The sequence below is a fragment of the Aedes albopictus genome, chromosome 2, assembly GCF_035046485.1.
Source record: "Aedes albopictus strain Foshan chromosome 2, AalbF5, whole genome shotgun sequence".
Classification (NCBI taxonomy): domain Eukaryota; kingdom Metazoa; phylum Arthropoda; class Insecta; order Diptera; family Culicidae; genus Aedes; species Aedes albopictus.
In genome coordinates, this window is record NC_085137.1 from 104,071,559 (window position 1) to 104,088,844 (window position 17,286).

The window sequence follows — 17,286 nt, forward strand, 5'->3', positions numbered from 1 at the left end:
TGCAATATCCGGAACCATTTCGGAGATATTCCGGATTGTACTGGGCTCAGGGAGGGTGCCTAAATGGCTAAAAATTATTATTTCGTGTGTTATTGTGATTGAACCATCGATTTTCAGCTGAATTTTCATTGCGAACAATAAAACACAACTGCGATAATCAAATTTGAATAAGTTGACCCCCGGATCACCGTGACAGGTTCCGCGGGGCCTCATTGGGGACACTTCTGGTTTTCATCAAAAACATGTCGTGCGACATATCAAACTTCATGATTTCATATGACTGAGTCAGTAACGATAGACTGAAGTCTGTATCAACTAATATGGCCACCCCGGAACATCTAGCATTGGTCCCACTGGGGTGACATTGGGGACATTTCTGGTTTGCATCCAAAACATGCCGTGCGACGTATCAAACTTCATGATTTCAAGAGATTCTGGCAGAAAAAAATGACTGAAGTGTGTAGCAACTGTTATGGCCGCTCCGGAACACCTGAAACAGGTTCCGCGGGAGCCCCTCAAACACAATAACACACGAAATAATCACTTTCAGCCATTTGACAAAACGTACCTCTCACCCACCCCCTGACCACAGTACAATCTGGAATATCTCCGGAATGGTTCCAGATATTACATGACCACTTGAGTGTAATAAACTTGCACCAATTTATGATCGATTAAGGGCGACTTCAAAAAAATCGGATGAAAATTGACGAAATGCCAACATTTTCAAAATGAGTTGTCGGGGGCGGGTACGTGAAGGTTAATCCGTGCACCTATGTCGATCTTGGTGTCGCCATCGGCCGCCGTTTGGCTACCCAGATATTGGAAGCCTTCAACATTCTCCACTGATTGCCTAGCTACCGTAAAGCTGGCAGGAGTGACCATGTTTACATCCAACGATTTGGTCTTGTTGACGTTGATGGTAAGACCTGCCGCTGAGGAGCGATCGGCAAGATCATCGAGCTTGCTCTGCATATCAGAGCGCCGTTGAGCTAGGAGAGCAACGTCATCAGCCAATTCGAAGTCATTTAGGTGCTCCATGGTAATGGGCTGCCACAGCAATCCACGATTTGGTTCATGGTCTATCGCACCTACCAGGATCTCGTCGATTACGATGAGGAACAATATACATCCTTGCCTCACTCCAACGACCCGGATGGGATCGGACAAAACACCGTTGTACAGTACTCCGACGCTCACGACAAATGTTCGCATGACAATTTTTTTTTTTTTTTTTTCAAATTTTGCATCGAATATCGGTTCAAATATAAATTCAACATCCCTAAAGCAGTTATTGTATGAAAGAAAGTTTTTTACATTCATATCTTCGTAGTCATCGTATTCCACATCTAATATATCAACGTACCCAAAACCACGTCCCTCAGTAAACCTAACTATAGCCCATGTGTACCGCTCGTACCATTTATCATTAAGCTTTTATCCCATTATCATTGCAGCTTCATCTAGCGTACACATTGCTGATAGTACACAACGTCTACCCTATGCATGGGATTCTACGTGTGCCTTCGAATCAACATAAAAATTACGCGGATTTCACTTGATACAGTGAATTCTACAAATATCGATATTGAATTCAACAAGAAGATATGAAGGGATCGAGAAATGCTCATAAATGTCTTCAAGAGATCATTTTTAATATGATTTTATAACTCAGTTCCGACTTTTAGACCATCAAGATGTCCACTGTAACACAAAATTACTCCATAGCATAGGAAGTCGACCGAAACGCAAAATCTTCCCATGGCAACTGATCCAGGTGACCCGAACAATGATCCTTTGAATGGAACCGAGACTGGGCAAATCTTTAGGATGTGTACGCACGCCCCCAAATGTTGATGCACCTGATATCGCACCGGACTTCACTCAAATTGTGTTTATCTTTCGTCTCAGGAACAAAGAGCTCCCGTCAGGAAGCTTAGTGGCACCGCGAAAGATGCTACCGACGATCCCGCCGATTATCACAACCACCATCCGTGGCACCTAATCTCACGCTTTATCATCCCGTCGTCGTTATAAATGATATCTCGTTAAAGTGGACTCCCATCTGTTGCCGGGGTATCAGTCGGGAGAAAGAACTTCTCCTGAAGTGAAGTGACCAATTTCGCGGACACTTCACAACGCCACATAGAGAGAGGTCCACCTTCCTTTCGCGAGCAGACGTGATTATCCAGTCTAAAAATAATCACCGCCAAATCAAATCACTTAAGTTATTGTAGAGCGGAGTCGCGTGCGTAGTTTCGTCAGTTGAGAAGATGTTCTAAGCCGAACGCAACGTGTGTGTGCAGCGTGCAGCCGGTTGATAGTTTTCGACGGCGGTGCATTTGCGGTGCTATTAGTAGGTCATATGCGTGGCATTTCCGAGAGGTGTCGAGTTCCGTGTTGAGAAAAAGAGGTTCCAAATCAGTGCAAAATGACTATGGAAAGTCCACCGGAGGAAGTGGCGCAAGCCAGACTGTGGTTCAACACGATCGATTATGTGATATTTTTCGCGATGATGGGATTGTCGGCACTGATCGGGTTGTACTACGGATTTTTCGCCAAGCAGAAGCAGAACAACACGGCCGAGTATTTGCTCGGAAGTAAGCAGATGAAAGTGTTCCCGGTGGCAATGTCACTGACAGCAACGTGAGTGTAATTTTTGCTCATTTAAATTCATTGCTATAAAGAACGTGCGTTTAGACACAGAAATGTCCACTTTTAATTCTACAGTGGCAGTATAAATTATTTTTTTGCAATTTCTCATCGTAATAGGCTGTTTTACCTTACGCAAATCTGACAGGAAAAGGCCTACTTTTCCACACCAAATTAGCAGTGCTGTAATGGTTCATTACAGCACTGATTTGCGTTGCGTAATGAACCATTACACCACTGTTTTCAGTTTTGACCAACTTCTTGGTGGTTTCTGGACGCAGCTCTGAAAAAAATATGACAAATGCACAGTATTACCTGTTATGATCAGCAGACGCGCCAACTTGGTCTAATTATTGGGGGGGCAAAGCCTGGTTTTTCTCATTTTTTGCATGGGAAAATCGAAAAATCGTCAAATATTGGGGGGGCAAAACCATGCTTGCCCCCCCTAAGTTGGCGCCTATGATGATCAGACTTCCTTAAACATGGCTTTGAACATCAGTGTACAGTTTGATGAAAAATTTTGTTAAAAACTATCCTCAGCGGTAATTTATGAAATTGCAAAAAACGTTGTACGCAACTCGGCGCAGAACTCGATTTTTCCAGCACTCGTCGTAATTATCCAACTCGGCAAGCCTCGTTGGATAAATGTACGACTCGTGCTGTAAAAATCTTCATTCTGCACCTTGTTGCGTAAACTACTATTAATGAACTGTTATTTGCGGTGTTTAAATTAGCTTTAGAACTGTGTCTCCAGGTATAAGGATAACGTTTTGGCTTCCACATTTCACAACGGTTCCTACCCTCAAGAATTACACATTCCAACAAAACTCTCCTTTTTTCTGACGTTTCGTCCCAAATGACAGCCGAGAAGGCTAAGTCAGTGAAAGTCGTGACACTTTATCACAAGAAATTATAAAGTATTGAGCTATGTTACAGCAGTCATTTTCTACTTATTCGCAAGAAGGGATTCTATAAAAAGGTTCCGCTTATGCGCTCTTTTGTTAGTTAAAATCGGATCCCTTAACGAAAAAATAGTTGGGAAACGATAACTGTTCTGTTGTTTGCTTCCGATGTATGGTCAATATCAATATAATTTCATGTGATAATTCGAGGTTAGTGTTGCAACGAACTTTTGTAAAAAGAAAGGTCTTAAAACCAGGAGTAGTAATCCCAACTAAGGTACACCGGGGCAAGTTGAAACGGGTGGAGCAAGACAAAACACGAATTTTTTTAATTGATTTCAATACAATTTGGAAATTTATCCTTCGCTAAAAGATTGTTTGAATTAAAAACTATGTGTTACGGCGATCGAACTGTTTATCATCATTAGAAAACATCAAGTTAACCCACTTTCCCCATTCGTTTCAACTTGCCCCGGTGTACCTTAACATTTATTGTGATTGTAAACGTCTACAAAGCGTCCTCAATACGGCTTGATGCTGAGTTACTGTGTTGTACATATGGGCGAAAGCTTACATGCGAGCATACCAATGATTCCGGCGAACTTGATCCACATGCATATGCTGTGCGAGCAGCTTCTATGCTACCAAGTCATAGCTCTTTTCTCGGCTCCTATGTAACCACTAACTGAATAGCATCTTGAGGAGGCGCCTTTCTATACTTTTCACAGTTGTTAAAAAATAATTATACAGCATCCTCAAATTAATCGATTAAATATAATTAGATTATGGATACCAGGACGCAATACATGTGGAATTATCGCTTTTAAAACTTAATACCTAATTCAAGTACTTGCCGCTACTTGGAATCGAACTGCCGATCTCCGTATCCACTGGTACCGATGATGTCCTCCCTGCCACACTGCTATATAGGGTATGAGTGCCATCAGTAATCTCACGCTCCCACGCACCGATTGATTTCGTTCTTTTTGTTTTCATGTATGCTCACTTCCAACAAAAATACAAACATAAGAAACAAAACAAACAGTACTTCACCCAAGTAACAATTCCATTGCTGATGGTTTTTGTTTGATTTTTATTGGGGTTTAATTACAGCAATAATGAAAACTCACAGTTTTATGTCTACTTTTATGAAAACCATTGATGAAATGTTTTATAGTATACTTGAAGATATCCATAAAGCCAGATTTTAAGAGTAAACAAAACTCTCCGATATGTGAACCTTCTGGCATTTATTATTACCACAATAAAACTGTTCAAACTCTCAACAGATGGCGATCCGTTCGATTAGTAACGACATCTGCTGGTGGAAAAGCAGAAACTACGACACTGCTAAATTTATTGCGGTCATCATAAAAGTAAACTTGCTTTCGTTTATTTTCGCTAATTATGGTCGTCGCCATATGAAAGAATCAGATACGTGAATAGAATATACACACAGGGGATGGCCAGAATGTTTGGGATAGGCAACTTGTTTTCTACCACAAAAAAAATCAACATGCTGTAACTTTTCATAGGGTGCATAAAAAAAACTCAAATTTTGACTGTTTGTCAACCTATTATATGTGCATCATTGGTACACATTTGGGCTCGATTGATTAATTTTTCGTGAAGTTGGAACCGTTTGGGTAAAACTAATTTTTGGGCTGTCATATCTCGGAAACCAGTGAACCGAATTGAATGAATTTTATAACGTTTATCAACAATATATTGATACTTAATACAACGTTATAAAATGTAATATTTTCTCACGACGAATTAAGTTATACCGGATTGAAATTTTTACCCACATAGAGGAAAATAAGTCAAATTTAGGGGAGGGAGGGGTAACCCCATCACCTTAAGCATTTGGATTTTTCAAAATAAATGTAAGACGAAAATTGATATTTTCAGTACGCAGAATATTTGATTCATTAGTTTTTTATAAGACTTGTGCATTAGAATTGTTAAATTATGTTAATTCTGGCGAACAATGCACATAACACAACCATAATAAATATTGATGTTTTAAATTCAGTGCGGGTAAGACCGTCACCCATATGGGGTAAGTCCGTCATATATGTTTTTATATTGATACATTTGATGATTTCAATTTTAAAATATTTTCATTATATTTCTGAAGTGCAGTGATGATTTACCAATCATTTTACAGTCGATACTCTTGTAAAATCACTGGTCGGGGGGCGCAATTGGAATCCGCTTAATAGGAGACTAAGCTTATGGGATTTGGGCTTTTTGGGGGTGTGGCCAATTATCCCGGGTGTGTTAAGAGATAGCGCAATACTTTCTTCGGCAAAGTTTTAGGGTTTGAAAAGATCTAATATTTAGAACTTTGGTTCATATGATTAGTTGGTGACTTGGGCGCCAGAGGCGCCACCAACAATTTGATGCTGAATTTCACTACAGGAACCATATGTATTAGGTTGTCAAGCAAACGTTACGATATGCGACAGCTCAAGACCCTGATTATTAGAAATAGTGTCTTCGGAAAAATTATTGGATACCCTAATAACTTACAAATGATGAGTTACGAAGTTCGAAATTCCTCTTCTGGGCGGCGCTAGTGAGCATGTAAATTTTCCAAACCTCATATCTCAGAATCCAATGATTTGGTGTCTTCGGCAAAGTTGATCTGTATGACATAGACTTACATAAAACGGAACACGTGTTTCGGAATTCTGCCACTAGGCGGCGCTAGTGAATTTGCAATCGATGAAAAAATAATCCACAAATGATGCCCTTAGAAGGTCCAGAAGGAACAGGAAGAGTCCAAGCAGGAACTCCTGGAGAAATCCTAGTAGATTTAGTTGGATAAACCGTAGGAAATACTGAAAGAAGCCTTAGAAAAAAATCCCGCAGGAATCCCAGGAGAAACCCATATGGGGTCGTCAATAAATGACGTAGCATTTTTTTGACGATTTTTGACACTCCCTTCCACCCCTTGTAGTCTATTTTTCAATACGTAATACATAGCTCGTAGCATAATTCGAGACTCCAACTCACAACCCTCCCCCCCCCCCCCCCCATAAAATGCTACGTCTTTTATGGGCGACCCCTATAGAAATTTCCCTGGTTGGTCATCAGTTTGTGACATCTAATAGAAATGCCTAGCCAGTTCAACAAGCATCCGGTGATCCGAAGAGCATGACGGTGTTACCCCCGCTGAAGAGTGACGGGCTTACCCGATAAGGTCACTTTTGTTAAATTACAGGGTAATTTCTGAATAATTGTTTAAACTGACCATTCAATGAGTCTTGGCACTAAAGAATAGTACAGATGAGAATACATGATTAATGAAAGTTAGTTTTTGCACTTCTTTTGTATTCCAGAAGCTAAATTCTACCGACGAAATATTACATCCGGCGTTGGTACAATGACGCGTGCGTTTGTTTTGTTTATTTTCTTCGTGTTTGACAGGTCAATTTTGGTATCATTTGTCTCGAAAGAGTAAAAATGGTAAAAACAAATAAGGCGTGTGGCCGAAAAGCTACTAAATAACTGTTTTCTGGTAAAATCATTGGGGTGACGGGCTTACCCACCCTGACGGTGTTACCCGCTTTTCCCCTATCTGCTGATTAGAGATAACTTGAGCACAGAAGTGGAAAATCTTTGGATATCAACACTAAAATTTATTGACATTGATGTAAAAACATTACATTTTTTCGAGAAAAATCCAAAAAGTGTCGATCCATGATAACTTTTTTCAACGTTTAAAAAGTATCTATGTTTTAATAGTTTGTGAAGCATATACATATTGTTTGTGTACGTTCAAAATTTCATTCAATTCGGTTCACTGGTTTCCGAGATATGACACCTCAAAAATGAGTTGTTTGAAAAATAGTGTTTTACTCGAACGGTTCTAACTTTGCAAAATATTAATCAATCGAGCCCAAATTTGTACCAATGATGCACACATAATAGGTTGACAAACAGTCAAAATTTGAGATTTTTTGATGCGCCCTATGAAAAGTTATAGCTTGTTGAACTTTTTTGTGAGGGAAAAAAAAGTTGCCTATCCCAAACATTTTGGCCATCCCCTGTAGTTTGCCGTCATTTCCATAGCATACTCACATAAATAAACTCTCTCAGCTCAATTTTCTTTTAACCCGAGGTAGTTCTACTAAATTAATAAATTGATTTATTTCATTCCAAGATGATGATATTAATCATATTCGAAGCGCATTAATTATATGAGTCTGCAACGTCAATATTCACGGTGAAATTGAAAACGCATAAGCTTTGCGACAATATAACCACTAAATTATTACTTTGAAACGATCGCTTTCTACTTGCAAATAATAGCTCTTCCTGAACTTTACGTGCCATTGATGAAGCTTCTCTGTTTCTTGAGCTGTCATCATTTTTTTTTTTTGAAAAAAAAAACAACAACAATCATTACCTCTTTTCGAGTATGGAAAAATTTTCAACTAGGTTTTAAAACAGTTTTATTGCTACTCTTATTAAGGTTTATAAAACCTCTCCGAGAGTGGGCCACTTAGCCGGATGATGCTCTTAAAGAGGTTATCAAGAGGTTTTGATGTATGAATCAGTTTTATTGCAAATTTATCATGAAAACCTCTTATAGAGCCGAACAAAACTTGAAATGTTACTTGGGATTGCTTTGTTTTCGTAGGATAAAAATGGGAGCCACATGCATAATAAGGGAACCAAAACCCAATAAATAGCATAGAAAATAGCCCCTTTTGTTTCAATCCATACAAGGCTTTATAATTATGCCAACCCTGCCTTACCCAACAGTACCTTGCTGCAAAAGCTTGTGAAACGTCAAACGCAATAATGTTTTCATTGACCAAGCTGTGTAGTTGCGTCAACAAGTTCTTCGTCACAGCTTCTAGCAGAAAGAATGTTCTTTAAACAGCTACGAAGCGCTGCTGTTTTGTGTATTTGGCAAAAGCAGCTGTTTTATTGGTTGGGACTGTTATTCGATTTGCACATCTTCCGGAGTTAGATTGAATTGCAATAAAAGCAACCCAAATAATTTCACAGCACAGAGATGGATAGCTGTAAAGTATTTGTGTAGTAGCTATATATCCCGCTTAAAGTTTGTTTTGGCAATAATGTTTACATCCGACAAGCTGTTTTGGTATACCAACAGTTTCTTTATAACAGCTTCTAGCTGTAATGATATCGTATAACGGCCTTCGTGCTACTAATTTGTGGATTTGTCAGTATTACGAATTGTACTGTTTAGTAGCAGCTGTTTTGTTAGTGGGTACTCCTATTCGATTTGTTCAAGTTTTCACATCTTCCGGACAATCTCCTGGATTTGGAATAGAGTGCAGTAAAGGCAACCCCAGTGACAAGTGAATAATTTTAGTATTATCTTCGATGAATTCGTGTATAAGATTATGGTTTATATTTGACTATCTTCTTTTTTATTCAGCGTTGACTGCTTTATTTCGATTGTTACACAACAGAAAGCAAATTATTGAAGCTTATAACGCTGAAAATGTTAGTGGAAAATGTGGATTTACAAAGCCTATGCCGCTCTAGTGTGGTGATGACATAAGACAAAAGGAATAACGGCTAGAGCAAGTTTTATTTTTCCTTGTTGGGGACATAATGCCACTGCGACCATTAGTTTGATCTATTGTGGCGTCATCCTCTTCATTTTTTTTTTTTGTTGCCGCACTGAAAAGAACCGACACTATCAGGAGGGATAGGCACAGCAAATGGCGTTTGTTTTAATCAGGTACCACATTTCGTATGAAACTTAGTACATGTTTTCGATGAGAAGCCCAAATTTCCTGAGGCCCCATTAGGCCCCTTTCCAGAAATCTGCAGCGCTTGTGATAAAGTGCAACACACTCGCACAATGAATGCTCAGACGTTTCAGTCTCTAATTTACCAAAGCTAGGTTGAGCAAAATCCAATGTACTGTTAGTTTTAGTATAACTAGAGCATTCCATACCACCCCATCAATTACTGTAGATGCTATGCTCTATCATCACCAGTTCGATCATTTCTCAAAACTGGATCAACTTACTGTCCACCCAAGCATACCTCATGAATTCCTCATCAATTCATGTGTATGGACGTCTGAAAAGTATAATCGCATAAGAGGCACAATATAAGGACTGTTCATTTTATAAAGAGGACACCTTATTTGTGTGATATCTTTTTTATTTTTCAATAAAATCATTATCGGTTTTTTGCATAAATTTCCATAGCTATTCTACAGTGTAGGAAAAATATAACATTATTCAAATTGTCCTTAGTTATGGAACTGAAGCGGTTTTCGTTAAAACTCAATAAAACCCCATTTCTCAAAATTCTACACAACTTTCCACATACATAACTTTAAAATTTTCATGAACTTTTCAATGTGTTGGGATCTAATACTATTCTTCTAAAGGTAGAGTGTAATAGTTGGTCAGTAATAATGCACCAAGCATTATACAGCTTGATATAGTGAGTTGCCTTGTTATCAATGAAATTGATAATAAATACTTATTTTAGTCCAGTGATGCAATAACACTACAGAATCAGTTCAAAATTTGTCCAGTATAGAAGAGAATCGCATTCTAAATGATCGAAGAAAAATATGCTTTAAAGTACATTCTTCATCATAAATTTTATACTTAATGATGGCCATAATGAAAAATTGCATACTTTTTGCTCCATAAATGCAAGTTTTCGATTCTAGAAAAGCTTATTATTATTTATTTTCAGCAAGGTCTGACCCTATGTGATTATATACCTTATTTGAAAATAACTACATGTTAATTTTTATTTTCGACATCATTGTTACGTTGTATTTGCAATAGAGTACATCGTTATTTAGAAGAACCTGCATAGAACGAAGCGGTTTTATCTCCGGTAACTGACATGAAGCACAGTAACCAAGCCAACAATGCTATCAAGAAGCGGATTTCTGCATTTGAAATTGCATTATTAGTACTTTCGACTAGATCCATTGAAAACATTTAAAATTTAATATTTTTATACGTTTTTGTTTAACAAATAAATTTTATTCTGAAAATCGAGTCCAATTTGTAACTTTAATATCTCAACAATCATTATTCCGATTAGGTTTATATTTTGCCAGAATATGTATCACTCAAACTGCTGCAGCATGGCAAACACTTTTTTACAATTAGAAACGATACACCGATGTTTTACAGAAATTTTGTGTTTATCTTTAGTTTTTGGGAATTGAAAAATTGATCTCTCGAAACACTTTGCCACATTTCTTTGAAGTTCAATAATTTTAAACCAATTTATTTATGGTTATTATCTGCTAATATAATGTACTGAACAACTAGCCAAGGCTGCTCAAATTTGAACTACGCGTTTTCTTTTTATAGCCTTGCATAGTTGTCCTCTTTATAAAATGAACAGTCCTTAACGTGCATTGGCGAGACAATAATATCACTGTATGATTTACTAACGCGATTTACGGTGTGCACTATTGCGATGCAATATAGCAACGTAAATGGCATTACGCCAACATAAACGATTCACGCTTATGCCCGTTTGCATGTCTTTAATAAGTTTATCTTTCCATGTATGCGGCATTATTCATACACTTATAAAAGTTTAATTGACATAACAAGAATAAGTACAAGTGAAGTCATATAATCATCGCAGTACGTAATATGGGTTGTAGGACAAAAGGTCGAATGTCAAAAGGTCGATGGTCAAAAGGTCGACGGCCAAAAGGTCGAAGGGTCAAAAAGTCGAAGATCAAATGGTCGAAATAAAACAAAATAAGTAGGACAAAAGGTCGAAAGGTTTTAAAATATTCTATCGGTGAAAATTTTTCCATACATTTTGTATGGGAGAGATATTGGCCGAAAATGAGAATTTCATGTAAATTTGTATAAAAAACAGCTAAAAAGATGAAAAAATCAAAATTTCCCCGATGAAATATTTAAAAACCTTCTGCAAATGAAAATATAGCTTGAATACTGATGTTTGGTGGAAAGAAACCCGATGTACATTCAATTTTAATAATCTGCTGGTTCAGACATAGCGTGCACCCGTGTTGCTTGCTGATCGGAAAACGACAATGATAGGAAAACCAAAACGGAGAAAATGAAAAAAAGCAAAATATCGCTATCATAAAGGCCTGTCACAAAATTGCAGCACTACTTGCTAATAATATAAATGTTAATATTTTGCCTTCTTTAAAAATATGTCGTTCTTTTAAGTTTTACAGTATGGCCCATAAAAAAATGCGAAAGTTTTTGAACACATTGTTCACCTGTTTCCAATCGATAAGCCATGCATTTATCTATTGGATTATAGACACTAATTTAACAATGACATAGAAACATTTAGTGATTTTGATCATAAACCATTGAAAAAAATAAGGTTGAACGTAAGGATCTCAAAAACGTCCACGCGTCAGAGGCCGTTTTTAAAGGCTGTAATTTTCGTAAAACTGCTCTCAGTCCAATTCAATTAAATTTAATTTTAGGAACAGCACTTTAATAGCTAGTCAAGGTATTTAGGCGTCCGTTGATGATTTGGACCAGTAATAAAATTTACTGTATTTTAAATTATGGGATATTTGTAGTGTACGAGAAATAAAAATTTGGAGGAAATAATATATATGATGCATCCAACTGTTTTTAAGTACTTCGTGTTTGTGTCTATTATAAACAGGTTTATAAGCCTTCATTAGCAAGACATTATTTTCATTTTTTTTTTCAAACGGTGTGAAGCTATTCTGTCTTATACAGGGCTTTTGAAATATGCCCCTTTTTTATTTTTTGGTTCCTAAGCATCTGATATTGTTTTCAAATAGTTTTGCTTTTTTGTAAAAGCTGGGTATTTTGAGTAATTCAGATCCCATAGTGGGCCATGCGGTAATAACCATCCTGGTCCAGGACAATGAAATGTCCTGCAAAATCGTATCCAACAAAGATATTTAATTGTTGCTACCTATCTCAAATGAAATTTTATGTAAACATGTATTACAACCTTTTCCCATTCCAGCCATGTCTCGGCCGTCACAATGCTCGGTGTCCCGGCGGAGATGTACCGCTACGGTATCCAGTACTGGGCCTGCTCCATCTCCGGTCTAATCGTCACCATATTCATGGTGTACGTTTTTCTGCCGGTGTTCTACGAACTGCAAACATCGTCCTGCTACGCTTACCTGGAGCAACGGTTTAGCAAACGGGTCCGCTCGTTGGCCAGCTTTCTGTTCATGTTGTACTGTTTGCTCAACACACCGGTGATTATATACACCCCGGCGATAGCGTTCAGTCAAGGTTAGAAGGGGGTGTTGGTTGAGTTGATGCGATTCGGCTTCGTTCAAATATGTGACATTTCTTTTTCAGTGACCGGAATCAATTTGCACATCATCACGCCAGTCATATGCTGTATTTGCATTTTCTACACCACTTTCGGAGGAATACGGTTTGAACGAATTCAGCTATTGAAGGAAGAGGAATGTGATTAACGCTAGCCTTTTGATATTTTCAGTGCCGTGATATGGACAGATACACTTCAGTTTGGAGCTATGATTTTGGCACTCTGCGTTGTGATGACACTCGGAACACTGCAACTGGGGGGCTTCATAAATATTTTCACAATCGCTGAAGAAGGGGGACGTTTAATTTGGTTCAAGTAAGTGCACTGTTGGAGTTGGGGAAGATAATAAAAATCATTGAATGTTTTACATTACAGTATGGATCCAGATCCCAGTCTAAGATCATCGTTCTGGTTGGTATCAGTGGGGCTCACTTCGATGTGGGTTTCCAACATTGGAGTAACCCCCGAGTGTGTTCAGCGATTCCTGACCGTACCTGATCTTTCAAGTGCCAAAAAGTATACTAAACGGAAAAACTCTCGAAGCCATCATTGTGTTAAACATCTCCTAATTTCAGAGCTGTATGGATATTCGGTATCGGGCATATTCTCGTAAAGGTGGGCTCCGTTTACAACGGATTGCTGATATTCAGCAAATATCATGACTGTGATCCCGTCCATTCCGGCTTGGTTAAGAAAAATGATCAAATATTCGCCTACTATGTTCTGGACGTAGCCCAAAAGATCCCCGGTCTACCGGGGTTGTTTGTGGTGGGAATTTTCTCCGCAGCCCTGTCTACGATGTCCACCAGTATGAACACCCTTTCCGGTACGATCTACGATGATTTTGTCAAGCCGCATTTCAAGTTCAAGGAATCCACCGCGAGTAATGTCATCAAGGCTATGGTCGTCTTCATAGGAGCCCTCTGCTTAGTTTTGGTATTTGTGGTGGAGAAATTAGGTAGTGTGTTTAGCTTGGCGATTTCTGTATCTGGAGTTACTTCGGGTACGCTTCTGGGAATATTTTTCTTGGGAATGTTTTCTCCGAAAATAAATGCAAAGGTAAACTATACGGTAGATTCGTATTATAAGGTATAGAAATAATGAAGATTTCATACTCTTAGGGAGCATTCTGGGGAGCAATCATCTCACTAGTCTCGATGTGTGTGATTGCTGCTGGAGCTCAAATGGAAATCTTCAATGGCAATCTCAAATATCAGAGTCTACCGCTGCATTACGATGGTTGTCCTGGATTCAATTCTACTGGGTAAGTATTCTTATATTGAAACGAATAAGTAGGGGGCCGTTCATAAGCCACGTAGACTTTTTGGGGGGAGGGGGGGTCTGACCAAAGTCTACGCTCCATACAAATTTCATTTTTTTTTTTTGTATGGACAAAAGTCTACGAGGGGGAGGGGGGGTCTGAGATGGCCAAATTTTGGTCTACGTGGTTTATAAACAGCCCCTATGTGTACAGTCACATCGGATCATTATTATTCTAGTTAGTTGAATTATAAAGCTTATCCAACAAACAGAAATTGCATTTTTGAATTCTTATACAATTTCAGATCGGAAACCACCTCCTTCTACGTCGACGCCGATGGACATGACAATTCCGAAGTTCCATGGGTATTCCGGCTGGGCTTCATGTACTATTCTCTGCTGGGCACAATCATAGCCGTTGTTGCTGGTGCAGTTATCAGCTACCTCACGGGAGGCCAGAAACAACCCGTTTCGGAACAGTTGCTAACCCCTTGGGTACGCCCATTGTATCGGAAAGTACGTTGCGTGGATGATTACGAATGTAGACTGACAAAAAATCAACTTTACGCCATTAAGGAAGTGCAAAAAATGTGTAAATAGACAGTGCTGCGATTTGTGATTCTTTATTGTGTAAATAGTTCTAAAAATATTTCATGTTATTATTAAAGCCAATGTTACCGTTTGTCGGTCTTTGCCATCGTAGGTCTGACATAGGGTTTGTGTCCCAGCCGCTGACTGACGTACTGTTTCCTAATTTCTCTTAACTTTTTAGCTATAGATATCACTGTTTGGTCTGCTTCATCGAAATCTTTTTTCAGCGTTCCAGTAAACGTATCATGTAACCACTTCACTGATTTGTCGACATTTGCTTGGAATCCCTCTAAAACATATTTGGTGTGTCGATAGCGTGCTGGATTTACCATATCTGTCAACATGTATATCAACCCATGTTTGACAGCTGATTGCTGTCGAAGTGTTACGAAAGGAATTTCCACCTGTGGCAAGGCTGCCTGAGCAACTTCCAGCGCAATCAAGGAACCGTGGCAAACTGATCGACAATCTAGTGCAAGAGATATTTTCTCCGGAGCGGTAGACGTTTGGCCAACTAGACTCCAGTATTCCACTGCTTGTAGAAGCCCTTTCAGTGCAGCTCTCATCAACAGTCCAGCAGTTCGCCACTGCTCAGTGACTCCTCCTAAGCGATCTCGTATTTCACGTGCTGACTCCAGTTCCTCATCAAGATGCTGCTCCTGCGTCGAAACGTAAGCTCCATTGTTGGCGGTGACAATCAAACGATCCAACTCCAAGTAGAGGGCCTGGAGCCGTACAAAGCTCTGTCGAAGCTTTATTATTCGTGCACGAGCGTGATCGATAGTGTCGGTGTGATAGCTTCTGGCCTCGAGTCCCATCGCAGAGCGAGATATGCGGGCAATGAACTCCTCTTGACGTGCTGCCTGCACTGGATCCACTGCTATGTCCAGTTTTATGGCCAACTGTTAGAAGAACAAAGATGTAACCATCCATTACAGATCTTCGATAAACATGCAATGTCAGATCTACAGTCCTCTAAGAGGGAATAATACATACACGACGAACCTTAGCCGTGTCGTCTCTACCACGATTGGAAGCCGCTTCAGCAGTTTCTGAACTGGATAAACCTACTCCTCCATTCGGAACGTCATTTAATCGCACATCCAAAATCAAATTAGTATCATGATCGTACAACTCGCTGGTGGCATCGGATTTCTGGAATACAGTTTCCAGATGTTCAATCCACGCTTCCGCCGTCAAGAGACGAGGTCCAGGACTAGTACTCTCCAGCGCACATATTTCCTCGTCCAGTCGTTGATACGCCTGGGTTGCGGTTTCTATTGGCTATTATCGCAAAAAAAAACAGTTTTTCAATTCCACTATCAACCCAGAACTCACAAACAACACGTTACCTTCAACACAGCGCTCTCCACAGGATACGAATCTTCCGGTAATCCAACAAAGGTCTTCGCGATCCTCCTCACCGGAGTGTTTCGAGCGAAGCTTTCTTCTTCGACCGCCGTGCTTGATGGGGTACATCCCATGGTACATCTCGCCAGCGCGCTTCCACTGATTCAACTATGCAGACACCCGCCACGCGAATCGTAATATCGATTGTTACAACAACCTGTACGGTGGCATGAAGACCTTCGCATAGCAGAGCCGATGCCCGCGCTTTATGTTTACTCAATCAATTCAAGGATGTGTGCACACATGAAGGTCGTGTCACTCAATGAGACGGCGAAGGAAAATCATTTTCCGCTTATGGGGTGTCACAGTTAGAACAAGCGCCCGCGTGTCAGTTGGTACATATATCATTCTGGTTCGGTGCATTGAGCCCGGCAGAGTAGCGTGTTGGACACGCGATTATCTGCGCTCGTCATCTATTCCGATACAACAGGATAAAGGAATAATTAACAGGAGCGTAGCAGAGCTGGTTGTTTGGACCGTTTTTAATGGTTGAGTAACTAATGTTATCGAACATTAATGACGGGCCGAAAAAAAAGTTGTTCCTAGCGATAATGCAAACTCTACTGTCATTTAGCTACGGCCGATTAGCTATTTGTGCCATTATTATTCATAACCTTGATAACAAATAGAATGCGCTTTGTATCTGGGGTTGTGACACATACAACCTGTCAATTTCAAAGGCATTCGAACGTAATAGGCTTTTTGCATCACGATTCGTGAAGCTGCAGGACACCTTCTACTGGTAAACCACGCTTGCAGTAATCAGCACGTGCGTGTCGGTAGCTAGTAATAGTGGGTGGTAGTTGGATGATTGATGCTTTGGTGAGAACTGATGATTCACAAAATAATGTGGGCATAATTTATGAGGGGCCATTCACATTTCCAAGAATCGTTCAAAGATTATAGACTTCATCCTTAATCACCGTGCCAACAATTTGGACGGTCCTTGTGCACTCGTTTTATTCGCTATATACCAGTACATAATAGCCAGACTTGAATCAAACCAAAAGCTGGACAGAATAACTAGTTGCCGGTTTAATTCTTGATTTGAAGCGCATGTGATGAATGTGGCAGAACAACTTATATATAAAAACTAACGAGAGCTACATCGATGTGGCCCCATTAAAGGCCACTACAGTATATTCGAAGCAGTCATTTACAGTGCGGT

General features: G+C 39.5%; 2 protein-coding genes across 3 annotated transcripts; one reads left to right on the forward strand and one right to left on the reverse strand.

Annotated features, from left to right (window-relative positions):
• Nucleotides 1-1,726: 1,726 nt before the first annotated feature.
• Nucleotides 1,727-14,799, forward strand: LOC109420524 (sodium-coupled monocarboxylate transporter 1). Its single transcript, XM_029852828.2, has 8 exons — nucleotides 1,727-2,646; nucleotides 12,537-12,814; nucleotides 12,884-12,962; nucleotides 13,029-13,172; nucleotides 13,233-13,373; nucleotides 13,433-13,916; nucleotides 13,979-14,121; nucleotides 14,423-14,799. The coding sequence occupies exons 1-8, from the start codon at nucleotides 2,432-2,434 to the stop codon at nucleotides 14,715-14,717; spliced, it is 1,779 nt and encodes a 592-aa protein (XP_029708688.2). The 5' UTR covers nucleotides 1,727-2,431; the 3' UTR covers nucleotides 14,718-14,799.
• LOC109407434 (uncharacterized) lies at nucleotides 14,792-17,081 on the reverse strand. Of its 2 annotated transcripts, none has more exons than XM_029852810.2 (3): nucleotides 16,061-17,081; nucleotides 15,714-15,992; nucleotides 14,792-15,610 (listed from the first exon to the last, which is right to left on the reverse strand). In XM_029852810.2, the coding sequence occupies exons 1-3, from the start codon at nucleotides 16,190-16,192 to the stop codon at nucleotides 14,792-14,794; spliced, it is 1,230 nt and encodes a 409-aa protein (XP_029708670.1). In that variant the 5' UTR covers nucleotides 16,193-17,081. The 2 variants fall into 2 exon arrangements, with proteins under 2 accessions (XP_029708670.1, XP_029708669.1); XM_029852809.2 differs by having other exon boundaries at nucleotides 15,705-15,992.
• Between the last annotated feature and the right edge of the window lie 205 nt (nucleotides 17,082-17,286).